The sequence below is a fragment of the Procambarus clarkii genome, chromosome 12 (assembly GCF_040958095.1).
Source record: "Procambarus clarkii isolate CNS0578487 chromosome 12, FALCON_Pclarkii_2.0, whole genome shotgun sequence".
Taxonomy (NCBI): domain Eukaryota; kingdom Metazoa; phylum Arthropoda; class Malacostraca; order Decapoda; family Cambaridae; genus Procambarus; species Procambarus clarkii.
The window spans coordinates 3586380-3604691 of NC_091161.1; the positions used below are offsets into that span (position 1 = coordinate 3586380).

The 18312-nt window shown below is 44.4% G+C and overlaps 1 protein-coding gene and 1 long non-coding RNA gene across 2 annotated transcripts in view; one reads left to right on the forward strand and one right to left on the reverse strand.

Annotated features, from left to right (window-relative positions):
- Positions 1–18312, forward strand: part of LOC138363846 (uncharacterized) — a 357983-nt gene that overhangs the window by 240873 nt on the left and 98798 nt on the right. The gene's annotated exons all lie outside the window — the stretch shown is intronic.
- LOC138363845 (zinc finger protein 271-like) lies at positions 9883–13789 on the reverse strand. The gene has a single exon (XM_069323194.1). The coding sequence runs from the start codon at positions 11525–11527 to the stop codon at positions 10313–10315; it is 1215 nt and encodes a 404-aa protein (XP_069179295.1). The 5' UTR covers positions 11528–13789; the 3' UTR covers positions 9883–10312.

Here is an 18312-nt window from a genome sequence, read left to right on the forward strand (position 1 = left end):
ACACGCCACAGCTTCGTGTCGTCCTTTGCAGATGACACAAAAATCAGCATGAAAATTACCTCTGCTGAAGACATTGAAAAACTACAAGCAGATGTCAACAAAGTTTTTGATTGGGCAGAAGAAAATAACATGATGTTTAACAGTGATAAATTTCAGGTACGGCAAAAATGAGGATCTGAAACATAATACAGGGTACAAAACACAATCGAATCTTCCCATAGTAGAAAAACAGCATGTCAAGGATTTGGGAATAATGATGTCCGACGATCTAACGTTTAGGGAGCATAACCAAGCAAATATCGCGTCAGCCAGAAAAATGATCGGATGGATTACGAGAACTTTCAAATCCAGGGATCCCATCACAATGGTTGTACTCTTCAAGTCACTTGTGCTGTCCCGTCTCGAGTACTGCTCAGTACTCACTTCCCCCTTCAGAGCAGGAGAGATTGCTGAAATAGAGGGAATACAGAGAACATATACGGCACGCATAGACGAGATAAAACACCTAAATTATTGGGATCGTCTCAAAGCTCTCCAAATGTACTCTCTAGAAAGGAGACGAGAGCGATACCAAATAATATACACATGGAAAATACTGGAGGGTCAGGTCCCAAATCTACACAGTAAAATAACAACGTACTGGAGTGAACGATATGGAAGAAAATGCAAGATTGAACCAGTGAAGAGCAGAGGTGCCATAGGCACAATCAGAGAGCACTGTATAAACATCAGAGGTCCGCGGTTGTTCAACGTCCTCCCAGCGAGCATAAGAAATATTGCCGGAACAACCGTGGACATCTTCAAGAGAAAACTGGACGGTTTTCTAAGAGAAGTTCCGGATCAGCCGGGCTGTGGTGGGTACGTGGCCCTGCGGGCCGCTCCAAGCAACAGCCTGGTGGACCAAACTCTCACAAGTCGAGCCTGGCCTTGGGCCGGGCTTGGGGAGTAGAAGAACTCCCAGAACCCCATCAACCAGGTATCAACCAGGTTTACCTGAGTAAAATAAGATCAAAGTTCGGCCACCTGTAGCCGAGTTTGACATCGACCTATTTCGTTCATAATTGGCACCCTTGCAGATAGGCATCCATTGAGCAAGGTGTGCAAGTTCCATGCACATCCCCTGATAACAAACGAAAAAAAAAATTGAAAAAAATTGTAAAAAAAAAAAAAAAAATATATATATATATATATATATATATATATATATATATATATATATATATATATATATATCCTGCACATACATATTACAGTTATTACCAACTATCAAATTATAACACTAAAACATACTAACCTATTGACATTGGTCCGAATTGTGGGTCCTCAAGGTGGCACTGCATTGGGCACTAGTAGGCACCTGCATGATTGCTGGATAATCTTCCTCAGGAGCCTGTCTCGGCTTGTTGGAGGGAGGGAGGTCTAGGAAGGTGTGTGAGGAGGGTCTAGGAGGGTTGAGGAAGGTGTGTGAGGAAGGTTGAGGTGGTGTGAGAGGAAAGTTGAGGTGTGGTGGCTCTCTCTCTGATCTCACTGGATATTGCTCTTCGCACTCGGCGACCGAGTGCCAGATTTGCTGCTCTTATCTTCTGGCACTATCTCTTTATAAGAGTTTGTGCAGTAGACGCAAAAATGCGCTATTTTAGGAACGATAATGCGCTATTAGGAACGATAATGGAGCGCGCATCAGAACAGTCCGCACTCTATCATACACATGAGGTGACTGGGGGCTGGGACCTCCCCTATAGCACAGCAAGGGATGAGAAGGTTGCCAATGAGTGTATATTTACTCCTTATGCATACATCGATATTTACGACGTTATTACAAAAAATTTGACGTTTAGAACGTACGACGCAATACTCTTGGCGAGCCACAGCCGCGGGTCACCGGATTCTGCACAATTACGCATGGAAATGTACCATAAATACTTTAATTTATATCATAACATTATCGGGTCTGCGCCAAAGTGTTGCCAGAACGTTGTAGTATTTTTATAAATTTTTCAAAAAGATTAGATTTTTTCCGAATTTTTGCGTTGGATAACCCCCCTTTTTTTTAAGAGATATTAGCATGAGGCGGGAGCCGGCGAACCTGGCGCCTCGCCTCAGGAAAAGATAAACGCTCCCGGTGCTTCAAGTTGAGGACGGCTGCCTCAAGCTTGTAATGGACACATGCACAGGAGAAGGTAGGATGGGCCTCACCGCAGTTGAGGCAACGAGCCCGGGGAGAAGTGCACTCCGACTTACAGTAACCTTCGCCACCACACAAAGGACAGAGACAGTCCCAGAGCAGCGGAGGGCACCATGCCCAAACCTCCAGCACTTGTTACAGAGCCTAGGAGAAGGAATGTACTCCTGGACAGAGCACCTGGCACCAGCAAGAATGACAGAGGGTGGAAGGGTCCGACCATCAAAGGTAATCTTCACAACCCGAAGGGGTACATGGCGACTACCACGAGGGGGACGAGTAAACGTGTCCGCCTGGAGAATAGAATGGCCCTGGGCATCAAGGATATGTCGAATATCATTGTGGCAGTCCCGCAGATTCCGAGCACCGGTCGCAACATGGGGCGGGAGGAGATTAGTGCCAACACTGGCATTCAACTGAGCGTTCTTTGAGACCCGAACAGGGGTCTCGCCAAGGCAGGATAAGACAGCTAAGCGGGAAGCTGCATCCTGAGAAGGAGCAGCAATGACACGTGTACCGAGACGAGTGGGGTTGAAGGTAACAGAGGCATCCAAGGAATCAACGAGATTTCGATGGAGGGAGAAATCATCAGGAGGCGCAGAATCAAGAGGGAGGAGATCAAAATATTTGGCCCACGAAGCGGGACCAAACAAGGCTTGATAGGTATCAGAACGGGAAGGAATCGGGTGAGGGCGGCCGTGTCGTGGACGGCATTGAAAACCCCCAGAGAAAGAGGGGGTTAAAAGGTGCATTAGTTACAACTAGAGATGGAGCCGTGCCAGGAGACGAGGTAGTCACCCAACCACAACCACAGAGGGAGGGAGGGGAGCCGAGGGGAGGAGTCAGAGAGTCCAAAGGAGGAGCAAGGTCAGGGCCCAATGCAGCAGAGGCTACAGAGCCCGTTCTTCCAACACGGACAGACTCTGGGGCTTGGTCGCCCACCCCACGAGCCTGAGAAGGTAAAAGAGAAACTGAAACATCGGTTAACATCGCTACGAAAAAGAAATATTCATTCACGAATGTGCCCCCCACAGCCACCATGGAGCCACAATTAGAGGCAGGACACCCAACAAGAAGCTATTGCCGATCATGCCTGGGCCACCTAGGGTTGCGTCACGAGTATACGCCCCACAAACCGACCCCTTAAGAACCGACAGTCCATCGAGATCGGGTTCAGTGACGAAAGGGAGATTGACAATAAAAGGTTCCCCTCGCTCTCGACGTTGGGTACTACAGTTCTACGGGTGCAAGAGTATTCCTCCTCAAGCACCCGGGCGTCAAAATAGAGGAAGTCCAAAAAAATAACCAAAACAAGCAAAAGGTCGGCAGGAAACGACAAGCAGATAGGAGAAGAAGGGAGAGAAAAACGAAACAGAAGGGAAAGGAAAAGTCGCTCAGCACAATTGGAGAGGACGGCAGCAGGACCACAAGGCTACAAAAGGACAGAGGACTGCCCCAAGGAGCATCACACTCCGGCAGCCGCCCACAAAGCCCCCTCACTACATCAACGAGCTGAGCCGGGAGGGGGCCAAGCTTGTAAAGCATAAGGTAGTATTGAAAAGGTTATAGAAAAAGATAAATTTGTAAGGTAGTCTTGAAAAAGTCGCTTTGTATGATCCCTCACAGGAAAAGATTCAGTTTGCCTCACGAGTGTCTGTCAGTCAGAAAGAGATTCAGCTAGCCTCAAAGTGTCCATCAGTTAGGAAGAGATTCAGGTATTCTTGAAAATATCTATGGAAAACACCACCATGGAAGCCGCTAACACTGTTCATCTATGCTACTTGTATCAGATGCATCATCACTGAAGGCAGAAAACGATTCGTTTATGTATCATCTAAATATATTGTAGATAGCATAGGATTGCAAGGGTGACGCTCAGAGCTACAACTGGATAGCTTGCTGTATCGTCCTCATAGGTGCTGTATCACTTGCATCCGACCTTTGCGTTAGGTCCTTATTGTGCATAGCTTCACCAATATTATGACCCTTATGTTCTTAAAACAATAAGGTTTGAATTTCACCGACAGAGCACGATCTTTCAACACCACCTCAGACAGGTGTTTGGGAGCCAAAGGCACGTATGCCACCCATGGTTGCTTATTCAGTGTTAACCCAGCCAGCAGCCCTAGGGCATTCTGGGAATTTTTTCCAAGATGGCTACCTCTCACTGGAGGTCCTAAGAGTCAATTTCGTAAACAACCAACCTCGTACACATTTAGAATTGGTACCGAAAAATCAAAGAGTTTTCTTGGTTGGCGCAGTTTCCCGCCGACCGAGAATACTCGGTTGGCGCAGTTAAGTGGTTAAACGGGTATGACCAATACATAATCTCGCGAGAGCCGTTTACCACCGCCGGTTTTGGTGGTAAGAGAAAGGCCGTGGTGACATGCTACCCTTAAGAGCACGCAGCTTGTTACCAGTAACAGAAGATCAGTGATCCTGTCACCGGGCAAGGATTGAGGAATGAATAACTGGGTAGAAGTCGAAATAAGGAACATCTTTGCGGGAAATGGGTCAAGTGCGGCTAGCCTTCTTCGCAACAGCATCAGCATGCGCATTTAAGGAAACGCCTATATGACTGGGAACCCAGCAAAACTCGACTGTCTGAAATCTACAGGAGATAAGAAAGTCATTATTGAATTTCGACGACTACAGGACTCCAGAGCCATTAGGGCACTGCGAGTCTACTACAACAAAGGAAGATTGACAGCGAGAAAGCAGTTGACGAAGAGCATTCAAAATTACATAGAGTTCTACCATGAAGATGCCTCCAGTGGCAGGCGACACATACAGGTGCAGTCAGGAAATAAAACAGAGTAGCCTACATTATCGGCAGACTTGGATACATCTGTGAAGATGGAGATAAAGCAGGAGTGTGAATAAAAGTGAGCAAGGAAAATTCATTTCAGAACTGTAGGAGGGGTAAAAGCTTTACTCATGTGGGGTCAAAACTTAGGAATAGGAACCCACTATAGGGGCAAAGATGGAATGACACAAGGAAAAACATTGGCAAGACGATCCGAGAGAGAGAACCTTGCCAGCAAGACAGTCACGCAGAAAGGGGAATGTGGTGAAAGGGAACAGGGTCCACAGGAGGGGTAATGGTCAAAGTACGACATTAGTGAGAGTGAAGGTGTTGTAGGGACCACGCAAAGTAGCGAAGACAGTAATGATCACACTGATCCTGTAGACACAGGATGCCGGTTACAACATACAGGCTCTGGGTAGGAATCAAAGGAAAGGCACCAGAACTGAGGAGTAGCCTAGTACAGTGAAGAGCATCAAGACGACGAAGAGTTGAGGGAAAGGCAGAAGTAATTATAAAAAAGAAGGCAACAAACCGAGAAGGTTATGAAGCACCATCAAATGTGTTGGATAATCAGAGGGCGCTAAATATCACCAAGGACGCTAATACGAGAACAGAAACGCATAAGGTGAACGATATCAAAAGTATCTGAGTCACCAAGAATACCATCGAGATACAAACGACCGCAAGGGACGGTCGGAAAACAAGACACACGCTCGCCCCGGAAGTCAGGACATTCAACAAGGATGTGCACGACCGTAAGAGGGACAATGCAATTAGGATAATGTGCACTCTACATTATTAAAACAGTTAACACTGAAAAGCATCACTGAACGTACTCAGAGTATGGGTAACGATGTGTATCAGTGCTATACCGACGGCTCTGTAGAAGAATGTGGACGATGTACCGAATGTGCATGTATTATATTTGAACACACACAGCAATGAAGCACGTCAATGACTGGGCAAGTACAACTCAAACCAAACTTGCAGGCATATACCTTGCCACTGAATTTTTAAAAGACAAAGGCAGTGGACTTATATACTTTGACTCGCAGAGTGCACTCCTGGCATTGAACTCACATAGTAGTGACACCCAGAAAATAGTCAGTGATATTCGAATGAATGTTTTAGCTGCTAAAGAAAACAGATTTGAAATTAAATTCCTATGGATACCATCACATGTTGGCATCTCAAGGCATGACACTGTTGATATGCTTGCAAAGACAGCCTGTAGAAAACCAGTGGTAGAAATTGATATGGGTGTTTCATTAGCAGTGACAAAGAGAATACTTAAACAAATGTCTAATGCAGATCTCACCACCCTAACAAATTCACAAAGACCTGAAAGTTGTAGCATTAAATATTATGATGGATATCGTGAGACATTCACATATGGGACTAATAGAACAAGAATCTGGCAATGTGATGTTATAGTGGCCAGAATACGCTTGGGATATATACGTATCTGGCAGCTTCCTCAAAACCCAAATGTCGAGTACACAATGTGTCAACTTTGTGAAAGAGAAAACATGCACTCTCTTGAACATTATATTGTAGATTGACTGACTTTCGCCCTCCTGGACTAAGGTATGCTGAACTGTGTAATTACTATACGAGTACTGGAACACTTGATATATTGGACTTGTACCCAACATTAACCATGTAATGTATCAATTACTCAATGTATGTATGTGATGTAACTATATAACCTGAGCTTGTAAAAGCACCTTAATCACCTTCAGTGATTAAGCACTTAATTGCACACTAGTTTCTCTATCAGCTATCTCACCCTGTCAGCGTAAAAGAGACAAATGCATGTGTGTGTGTATATATGTATATGTAGGTATGTGTGTGTGTGTGTATATGTATGTGTATAAAGTATATATGGAAGCTGATCAGAATTACATTTCACCTTTGTAAATGCACATTAATGCCAAAACATTCAGGCCAAAGGAGGAGCAGGGTCGGGGCCCAATGCAGCGGAGGCTGCAGAGCCCGGTCTTCCAACACGGACCGACTCGGGGGGCTTGGTTGCCCACCCCACGAGCCTGAGAAGGTAAAGGAGAAACAGAATTTAACATGAGGACGAAAAAGAAACATTCATTCACAAATGTGCCCCCACACCCACCATGAAGCCACAATTAGAGGCAGGACACCCAACAAGAAGCTATTGCTGATCACGCCGGGGCCTCCTAGGGCTGTGTCGTGAGTATACGCCCAACAAACGCCACCTTAAGAACCGTCAGTCTGTCGAGATCGTGTTCAGTGATGAAAGGAGGATTGACAATAAAAGGTTTCCCCTCGCTCTCGACTTTGGGTACTACAGTTCTACGGGTGCAAGAGTATGCCTCCTCAAGCACCCGGGCGTCAAAATAGAAGAAGTCCAAAGGAATAACCAAAACAAGCGAAAGGTCGGCAGGAAACGACAAGCAGATAGGAGAAGAGGGGGGGGGGGGAGAAAAACGAAACAGAAGGGAAAGAAAAAGTTGTTCAGCACAATTAGAGAGGATAGCAGCAGGAGCACAAGGCTACAAAAGGGCAGAGGATTGTCCAAAGGAGCATTACACTCCAGCAGCCGCCCACTAAGCCCCCCTCATGGCATCAACAAGCTGAACAGGGAGGGGGAAGGGGGGAGGCAGAAGAGTAAGCAAGACAGCCATAATTGAGTTTAGACAGCATGAGAAAGGAATGTAAAGAGAGCAGCATGCGCTTTTCTGCTCCCCAGGAAGTATGGGACAAGACCACCTTAGTAAGTTAAGGGCTTTGAAGCATTCAACTCGAAGGTAAGAGATATGGAGTGATCAAGACAAGCAAGTGTCAAAGATTAACCCAAAAAGTTTAACAGAATCCTTTATAAAAGAGGATTACTATAAAGAGGACAGACTGGGGTCGAAGAACGACCTGCTTCCGAGTAAAGGTCATAGCACAAGTCTTAGTTGGATTGAACTTAAAGCCATGATTGGTGGACCAGGACGACATGGCATCAATCGCAAGTTGAAGCCGCCATTGCAGAAAAAGCGAGTCATCACCTTGACAGCAGAGGGTAAGATCATCAACATAGAGAGCTGAGAAAATGCCAGAGGGATGGGAGGAAAGAAGACCATTGAGGGTTACCAGGAAAATAGTAGTGCTCAGAGCACAACCTAGAGGTACACCTTCGTATTGCCGAAAAGAGGCAGAGAGGTTCCCTTAGAATCTCATTCTAAGGGAACGACAAGAGAGGAAGATCTTGAGTTAGAGAGGGAGAGTGCCACGAAGCCCAAAAGAACAGAGTTGGAACAGAATGTGGTATCTCCAGGTGGTGTCATACGCCTTTTCCAGGTCAAAAAGGACTGCAACCACGAAGGTCTTCATAGCAAAGGTAGTACAAACATAGACCTTTAAGTTCAGGAGAACATCAGTCATGCAGCAACACTTGCGAAAGCCAAATTGAGAAGGAGAGAGGGGGTGATAGCATTCCAAGAACCATATCAGACTGACACTGACCATACATTTAAAGAGGTTGCAGACACAACTCGTTAAAGCAATGGAGCGAAAGTCTTTAGGGAATAACCACAGAGAACTAGGTTTTCAAATAGGAAGAAGAACCGCCTCAAGTCAGTCCTCGGGAACTGATGACAACTCCCAGACACTGTTATAAACATTCAGTAAATACTGAAATGTGTATGGAGGGAGATGTCAAAGTATTACATAATGAATTTCATCTGAACCCGCCGCTGTAGAACCACAGAAGGCCAGGGCAGACTGGAGTTCTGAAAGAGAAAGGAGCATTATAAAGAAGATGAAGAGGCGTTTGAAAATCTAAGTGACAAGATTCAAGAAGAGGCTTAAGAGTAAGGAAAGGAGGAAGATGAGAATCGGAGCTAACAGTTGAAAAGTGTGAACCCAGTTCGGTTTTGACCGAGACCGGATCTGCAACAATAGAACCACAGAGGTGAAGAACTGGCAAGACATCTGGAAAAAACTTACCCACTAACTTGCAGATTTCCTCCCAGATCAGGGGCAGAGGGGTGTTAGACATAATAGTGCAAATGAAAGATCTTCAACTCTCACTCTTAGTCGTACAGATGGCCCTATGGGCCACCACACTTGACTTCTGACGCAAAAGCAAAGAATCAGGCGTCCGTCAACAACGGTATTTCTTCTAGGCCGCACACTTACAGAGGACAGCCTGAGCACAGGCTGCATTCCACCAGGGAACGCACTTCTGTGCACCCCGGGAGGTAGAGCGAGGAACAGAGCTGAGGGCAGCATCAAAAACTGTGTCATGAAAGGAGGAGGGGGGCTCGGGAAAGAGGAAAATCAGAGAGGTCGAAAAGAGTAACACAAAGGTAAAGAGGTTCCAAACAGCCTTGTCAAACTTCCACCTAGGGAAAGAGAGGGGAGGGCGAGAAGAAAAGAAAAGTGAGAAGGATGGGGAAAAGGTCACCAAGAACCTTATGTAGGTCATCAAGAACCTGCCAGTTGAAGTCCATATAAAGAGAAGATGAGCAGAAAGATCAATACAGGAAAGGGTGGGGAATCAACATGAGTGGGTTTACCAGAATTCACTAGTTATAAAGGAAGAGAAGTGAGCACAAATGGTTCAAGAAGGTGTCCCTGGGTGTTTGTCAGAATATCTCCCCAGAAGGTATGCTGACAGTTAAAATCATCCAAAAGGAGCACAGGCTCTGGTAAAGAGTCCAACAAGTGTTTAGGATCATGAAGAGAAAGTGTAAAATTTGAGGGGAGATAAACGGAACAGACTGTATACCATTTACTCACAAAGATACGAACCACAAAACACGGAATGGGTGACTGAAAAAGTCGGGCGATGAAGGGAATATCACGACAGATCAAGAGAGCAGTAGAGTTATGCGCAGTAAAAGCTGGAGGGGAAAAGAGAAAGTAATAACCACGCCAAGTAAGTTTTATTGTTTTCTTTTGGGAGGGAGTTCTTTGGTTGTTCTACCTCTTCCCCTCACTTCATTACACACACAAATTACAATAGCGTGATGCTTCAATGAACAAATCCACAAGGGCCGTGACGAGGATTCGAACCTACGTCAGCAGAGGTAGAACGGCCTATTGACATAGCTAGAGTGCATGGGGGGAGTTGTGTAAAGCCCTGGTTTGTGTCTCGGAGACGCTGCAGGACTCAAGTAAGTTCAGTAAAACTCCTGGTTTCAACTCTTTTTACCATGTCGTAGCTCAGTCAATAAGGCAGCGTCTGGGATGATCTCGGACATAGGTTCAAATCCTCGTCACGTTCCTTGTGGATTTGTTCATTGATGCATCACGCTATTGTGATTTCTGTGTTTTTGACAATATTCAAATGACTCTTATGCTGTATGAATCCTAATGTGCTTTATTAGATTTGATTTTCGTGAAAAGTCTTTTTGACATTCTGCACAGTGATATGGTTTCTCTCCTGTATGAATCCTCATGTGTTTTATTAGATTTGATTTAAGTGAAAAATCTTTTTGACATTCTGAACAGTGATATGGTTTCTCTCCTGTATGAATCCTCATGTGTGTTATTAGATTTGATTTAAGTGAAAAATCTTTTTGACATTCTGAACAGTGATATGGTTTCTCTCCTGTATGAATCCTCATGTGTGTTATTAGAGATAATTTGTGTGAAAAGTCTTTTTGACATTCTGCACAGTGATATGGTTTCTCTCCTGTATGAATCCTCATGTGTTTTATTAGATTTGATTTAAGTGAAAAATCTTTTTGACATTCTGAACAGTGATATGGTTTCTCTCCTGTATGAATCCTCATGTGTATTATTAGAGATAATTTGCGTGAAAAGTATTTTTGACACTCTGAACAGTGATATGGTTTCTCTCCTGTATGAATCCTCATGTGTGTTATTAGATGTGATTTTCGAGTAAAGTTTTTTTGACATACTGAACAGTGATATGGTTTCCTTTCTGTATGAATCCAAATGTGTCTTATTAGATTTGATTTAAGTGAAAAGTCTTTTTGACACACTGAACAGTGATATGCATTCTCTCCTGTATGAATCCTCATGTGTGTTATTAGACCTGATTTTTGTGAAAAGTCTTTTTGACACTCTGAACAGTGATATGGTTTCTCTCCTGTATGAATCCTCATGTGTGTTATTAGACCTGATTTTTGTGAAAAGTCTTTTTGACACTCTGAACAGTGATATGGTTTCTCTCCTGTATGAATCCTCATGTGTGTTATTAGATTTGATTTAAGTGAAAACTCTTTTTGACATTCTGAACAGTGATATGGTTTCTCTCCTGTATGAATCCTCATGTGTGTTATTAGACCTGATTTTTGTGAAAAGTCTTTTTGACACTCTGAACAGTGATATGGTTTCTCTCCTGTATGAATCCTCATGTGTGTTATTAGACTTGATTTTTGTGAAAAGTCTTTTTGACACTCTGAACAGTGATATGGTTTCTCTCCTGTATGAATCCTCATGTGTCTTATTAGACCTGATTTAAGTGAGAAGTCTTTTTGACACACTGAACAGTGATATGGTTTCTCTCCTGTATGAATCCTTGTGTGTGTGTTATTAGCCATAATTTATTTTTAAAGTCTTTCAGACACATTCTACAGTGACATGACTTTTCTCCTGAATGGTCACTTATATAAATTTTGATATTTTGAAAGTAGTTTAGACAATGTATTTATTTTTTTTCTCTAAATGTTTTGTATGCTATTATGCGAGATGTTTTCATAATATAATTTTGAACATTCAACACTGATGACATTTTTCTTTTTAATAAATATTTGTACAGTTTTCTTGATTGTATAAACCTTTACAGCTATTTGATCCAAAAAGCAAGTATTATCTAATGAAATATTCTACATTTCATTAGTTAAGTCTTGTAGACAATTATTACTAGTATTTGTCTCCTCTATAAATTGTTGTGTTCTTTATAAATCTTAGTAATATATTTGATATATTTTAAATGCATGAGCTTTTATTTATTACTAAAGCAAATATTGTTAAGAGATGCCAAAAACACTTGGACTGTCGGATACATAAATAATTCAAGTAACTAGGGAGCCGGTCGGCCGAGCGGACAGCATGCTGGACTTGTGATCCTGTGGTCCCGGGTTCGATACTGGGCGCCGGCGAGAAACAATGGGCAGTTTCTTTCACCCTATGCCCCTGTTACCTAGCAGTAAAATAGGTACCTGGGTGTTAGTCAGCTGTCACGGGCTGCTTCCTGGGGGTGGAGGCCTGGTCGAGGACCGGGCCGCGGGGACACTAAAGCCCCGAAATTATCTCAAGATAACTATATAGCAATCAGTATAGAGTAACCAGAATAGAGCACACAGGTTATAGTGTTAACTCTGTTGTCAACAGATGGCACTCAATATCAGATAAGCAATTGGAATAATCTAATTACTTGTCAAAGACACAAGAGAATGGAAAAAAGTTACAATATGTAAACCACTGGTATTATTCATAAATAGTAAGATAATATTGTACTTATTATATTATAAAATGTGCTAGACATAAAATATACTCTACAATATTTCCTGTGAATCAGCAAGTGTAAAAGCAAACATACAAATCTACGTCTCCACATGCGTTCACCAGCAGGAAAGTTAAGTGTCCGTGTATAACTTTGTAAACATTACAAACAAATCCTGTGGCAATTTTTTTTTTTTGTTTAAGATTTAACAAAATGTCTTTGTATAGGAAAATTAAATATATTATAAATTTATTTATAATTATACTGATTTATCATACTGTACATATAGCAACAGCAGAGAGGGATGGTTTATTATAAATACTGCCACAGTATTAAGATGTTTCACTACAGAACCTTATTACAAATATGACCACAGAATTTGGGATGTCTTATTATAAATATAACCACAGAACTGAGGAATGTCTTATTATAAATATAACCACAGAACTGATGAATGTCTTATAATAAATATAACCACAGAGCTGATGGATGTCTTATTATAAATATAACCACAGCACAAGAGTCAGGTACAGTGGACCCTCATGTGGTTTGTCATTTGCAAAAATATACGTATGTGATTTTTACAAGAACTTACTGATCCAATGTACCATGCACATTGTTATTTTTAAATCCCCAATACAGTCATGTAAATATGTGAATAAATAAATAAATTCTGAGCATTAAGAACACTGATATATTATCTTATTTGGAGAGCCTTTTGAGCTTAAGAGCAAATTACCTAAGAAAAAAATCATAATTACTATACAGTATAAAGATTATTTATTTTAATGCTTTCTCAACATTTACAATGGTTCACATAGGAGAAAAAGTACGAAATGTTTTAAAACTGAAAATATATATTAAACTTTTTTATATTAGAACCTGATAATAAAAATAATTAATTTGAAAATCTTAAAATGTATTCTTGCCAAACAATAGTATTAAAAACAATACTGTACCACATACACAATGAGCTAATAAATATCGAGATTTTTATATTAATGATACACCAAATTTAATTTAAATACACATTTCCTTTGTTACCATAGTGCATGAGATGTTAATAATGCATGACATATTGATAATACATGTAGTCATTCACATGAGTGTGCTGAAGACAGTCTTACCCATTTACATGTAGTATTTCTTACACCATAATGTGTTTCATAATGCTGCTGACAACATGTATGCAGTATATCTGACACTGTGTGGATGCTGACACTGCAGGTATTATTCAACACCACTGGGTCCTGGCACTGCAGGTATTATTCAACACCACTGGGTCCTGGCACTGCAGGAATTATTCAATACCACTGGTTTCTGGCACTGCAGGTATTATTCTTCTGGTGACCGTAGGAGCTGTGAAAGAAAAGATTGAGAGATTACCAAGTCGTTTTAAGTCAACAAATACCAAATACAGAATCTTCGAAATCTAGTAAAGATTTCCCAAATAGGATTTTTTTTTTAATAATTCCAATACTATAATGGTTCTTTCTCCAAATAAAACAAAGATATACAGTATAGGTAAAATATATCAGCCAGCAGACTGCTAACAGGTACCAATCCCTGCGCACAGGAATCTTAGCAGATACAGTATATGGAAAATGGCAAACATAATTCCAATCTACAAAAATGGTATCCGAGAAGACCCTCTAAATTATAGACCCATATCATTAACAAGTATGGTAGTTAAAACATTAGAAAAAAATAGCCAACACCAAATGGGTTGATCCATTGTTGTTAACACAACATTGGGTAGAACACCTGGAGAGTACAATAATGACATCATAATGGACAGACGGTATGGTTTTCGAACAGGAAGATCCTGTGTAACAAATCTACTTAGTTTTTATGAATCACAGAGATTCTACAGGAAAGAGATGGTTGGCCAACTGTCTATCTGAACCTAAAAGACCAGCATTGATGTAATGAAATGCCATTTTCTGGGTGAGACCAGAGGCTCCCTAGAGCTATCCGGGCTGATATGAGCATATTAGACCATGGCATCAGCCAAGTGAATGGAGTTCTTAGGCCTAACAGGGACCACAAACCAGAACCTAGACCCCACCTCAGAGGCACGAGGAGCAATGGCCTATAGAAAGCCTCGTGAGGTTGGAAGCATTCTATGTCTGCCATCGACCGAGACAGGCACCCAAGAAAGGGTTTGTTTTGGGGTACCTACCTATCTGGTTAAAAAATTGCTACTGAAAGCCAAACTGTTGAGAAGAACTCTCCAAACTAAACACTAACAAACGAGCATGATGTCACAACCATCTCCGTGCCGCTGTCAGTGCAGCTCCCCCTTCCGCAGAAGGGGGAATGGGGAGCTCCAGACCTCCCACACCAGCTATCATCCCCAAGTTCAGAGGCTGGATGTCAAAAACTGCGAAAAACCTCCGACCAGAGGAAGGGAGGGTTGCCGGGAAGACTCCGGGTCTAACCCAAAAAATGGCGTTTCATTACATTCAACGCTGGTTTTCTGGGGGAGCCCCTTTGGCTCCCTGGAGCTACTTAACCAAAGATAAAAACAGAGGGACTTTCCCGGGAGGTGGTTGCCACTCGCTCCAGGGACACCATCCACGCGCCCAGTTCCAAGAGAAGCCGGATCTGGGACAAAGAAGTCATCCGAAAGCAGGAGCAATAGACCCAGGGGTTCAGATTGAACAAGTCCAGAATGTACCGCATTGTCTGCACAGTCTCTTTTCAGAACCGGAAACAGGTGGGAAACCGACCTGAGGGATGAGGACTTTTGTCCACACCCAAGCAAACCCACTCCAAGGTGACCCAACAGAGAGAGAGCCTGCCCTGCCAGCTCCGAGCCCCCCGAAGAAGGAGGGGCCACCCAATGCCACTGCAAGCTGCATGAAGCGACTTGAAAAGCCGACAAATCGTGGGACCAGGTGCGAGCAAACTGCACGAACCTCTCCCTCCCAATTGCCTCGTCAATAGGATGACCAACAAAAGGGCCGAAGCTCCTTATGAAAAGCTGATAGATGAGCAGAGCGATTACCGCGCCAACCAGACGACATCGGCCCGGAAGGCTGTTCCGACTCTGAAATTGGCACCACTGGCATACCACGATAAGAGCAACCTCGAGCCCTGGGCATGACCTTTTTGGGAAGAAACCCCACGGGCCCCCCCCTAAGAACCAAAAAGTCCGACATGGGAGGACAACTAGAAACCTCCGTTAGCAGAAACTGCACCATCACATACTGTGCAAAAAGAAAGGGCAAAATGGGCAGAGAAACCCTAAGAGCCAGAGCTCAAGCAGATTCTAAGGATTGAGCAAGCACCGCCTGATGGCACCCAAAACGATAAGCAAAAAACAGAGACTCTGCCTCCCTTAGGATTGGCACAAACAGCTTCAACAAGGCAGCTGACGCCCGCACCACTGCGACCAATGCACCAGAACTAGGATCAGCAACCAACGCCTCCATGTCCTCCTTAAGCCAGTCCGAAGACAGCTTGAGAAGGGAAAAGAAACGCAAGACCGAAGCCTAATGGTCACGGATGAGTAAATCCTCAGCAACCAGGGCAGCCGAAAGGGAGGGTACCTGTACGCAAAGTTACACAGGCCGACATCCCAAAGAAGGGCAGGGATGAACAAACAAGCAGTGAAGCGTTCAATCTCGCCCCCCGGGTAAACCTGAACAACCATCAGGGCCTCTCGCCACTCAAGCATGTGGGACCGACAGAACGTATGCCATGCCGCCATTGAAAATATAGGCTATTCTGCCAAAGAGGATGACTCCAAAACCTCGTAACGCACCCAGTAAGGAAAGGAAAAACCAATCACAAATGAGGCAGGATCCATTATTGAGGCACAATCCAGGTCATGCAGGAGATGGCCTCGAGCCGCAATGGCCTCCCGCACCTAATGGGGCGCGATGCGGGAGGCCGAAAACCTCTGGAAGTGAGGGACAGAAGTACCAGAGGGATCCCAGGGAGGGGTTGATGCTATATCAAAATCGTATAGGGAGGGAGGGGATAAGAAAACCCCACCCCCCCTACAACAACAACAAACCTCGCTCATAGGGTACCAACACCCAAGCGGGGTCAAATGGAGCCCAAGCCCCCCATGTCAACCCCTCCCTTGCCTCGGGAACCTCCACATTAGGACCCGGGGCCGAGTCGTCCTGCAAACCCTGTGCTTAAAGAAATAAGACAGAGTCCACCGGAAAAGTTGGAACAAACAGGGCCCATTGGTCACACCCAGAAGCACCGGCTGGAGAAAAAGGCTCGAATGCCTCCGTCATCACACCAGAAGGAGCATCCCCTGAAACTGCTCGAATCTCACCACCAACTAAACCCTGCCCCGACTCTGAAACCCTTAGACACTTCAGAACTGGGTGCAGAGGGTCGAGGAACAGCAGGGGAAGGACAAGGGAGGCATGGACGAAACAAAGTTGAGGCGATAACAACCCCAAGTTCGAGTCCCTATATGCAAAACCGGGCAGGCTCAGGTCATCCGGGTTAGTAACTAACCCAGCGCACTGCAGCAACCTAAAACACGCATGCAACGCCAAAGCTGCCTGCACCCGAGTATCAAGATCAGTGGATTGGATGAACTGGAGTACAAGCAAGGAACACCACTCGCAGGACTCTGGGTCAAAGGTGTTACAGACCCAACAGGCAGCATGAGGGAGGCACAAATTGATGATTGTCACCCTGAAACAAGGGGACAGAGCAACCCTCAAACTCACACGAAGTGAGATGGGACCCAGAGGATGCATCCATCGGACCACAGAGCCCTAAATGGGATTTCCAGGGCCCTTAGATGCTCTGCTAAGGGAAGCCCAGGCAAGATACTGATAACCGGCACCCCAAACTATCCAGCGAACTACTAACAGTTGAACCCTCGGGACGTGTACACTCACAGGGACCTAGTAGGACCACCAATTTATATAGAAGGGGTACCAACACCAAGGGGCAGACCCCCACCAGGCAGGAAACAAAAATAAAAGAAAACTCCCGCATGAGGGACAACGACCCAGGTGGAACATAGCCGATCGCTATAATCTGGTGAAAACTAGCTGCACAGTACCTTGTGCCCCTACCAGTGACAAAACAAGTGGTGCAAGAAACACCCCAGCTGACACCAAGGGCGGGCAATTACCGAGAAGCAAAAGATTCCACAGAGGCAGACCCCAAGCGACTTGTGGAAGATAACCCCAAGCCACAAGGGCAATACCTACTGGGCACCTAGGGAAAGGAACCCTAGGCATATGCAGCCCCGAGTACTTGTGAAATCACTCCTGGTTAACACACCACCACAGGACAGGACCACACCACAAGGCACAGCACTGTTAATGACTTGAGCACGATCAGGGCATTAGTCAATGGAGTTCAGCCTACCGGGGACCACAAACCAGAACCTGGCCCCCTCAGAGAGGTACAGGGAGGAATGGCCCTAGAAAACACCCCATTGTTGGGGGTTTTCCTTATCTGCCATCCAATAGAGTTAGGCACCCAGAGAAGTAGGCATAACAAAACAGACCCCACATGGTAAGAAAACTGCAACCAAAAACCGGAGAGGCAAAACACCCACCAGTCCCAAGTTAACAAGGGAAACAAGCAAACATCACACTTTGCCGTCGCACCACTCGTAAGCGCAGCCATCCCCTCCCCGCTAGGGTGATGGGGGAGCCCCGGACCCCTTGTGCCGGCTACCTAGCAATCCAGTTCGGAAGCTAAGCATCCAAACAATGCGAAAAAAAACGTCGGCAGGAGGGAGGGAGGGAGGGTAACTGTGAGCCTCCAGGGATCACTGAGAACTTTTCGACCTCCAAAAGCACTGCGCCCGAATATTGACCCAAGAAATGGCAAACACGGCAGCCAAAGCAGCAAACTTCCTAACGTCATGGGCGTGCGGACAGATAG

Excerpts from the sequence above, each read along its gene's own strand:
- LOC138363845 (XM_069323194.1), bottom strand. The coding sequence starts at position 11,527 with ATGGCTAATAACACACACACAAGGATTCATACAGGAGAGAAACCATAT.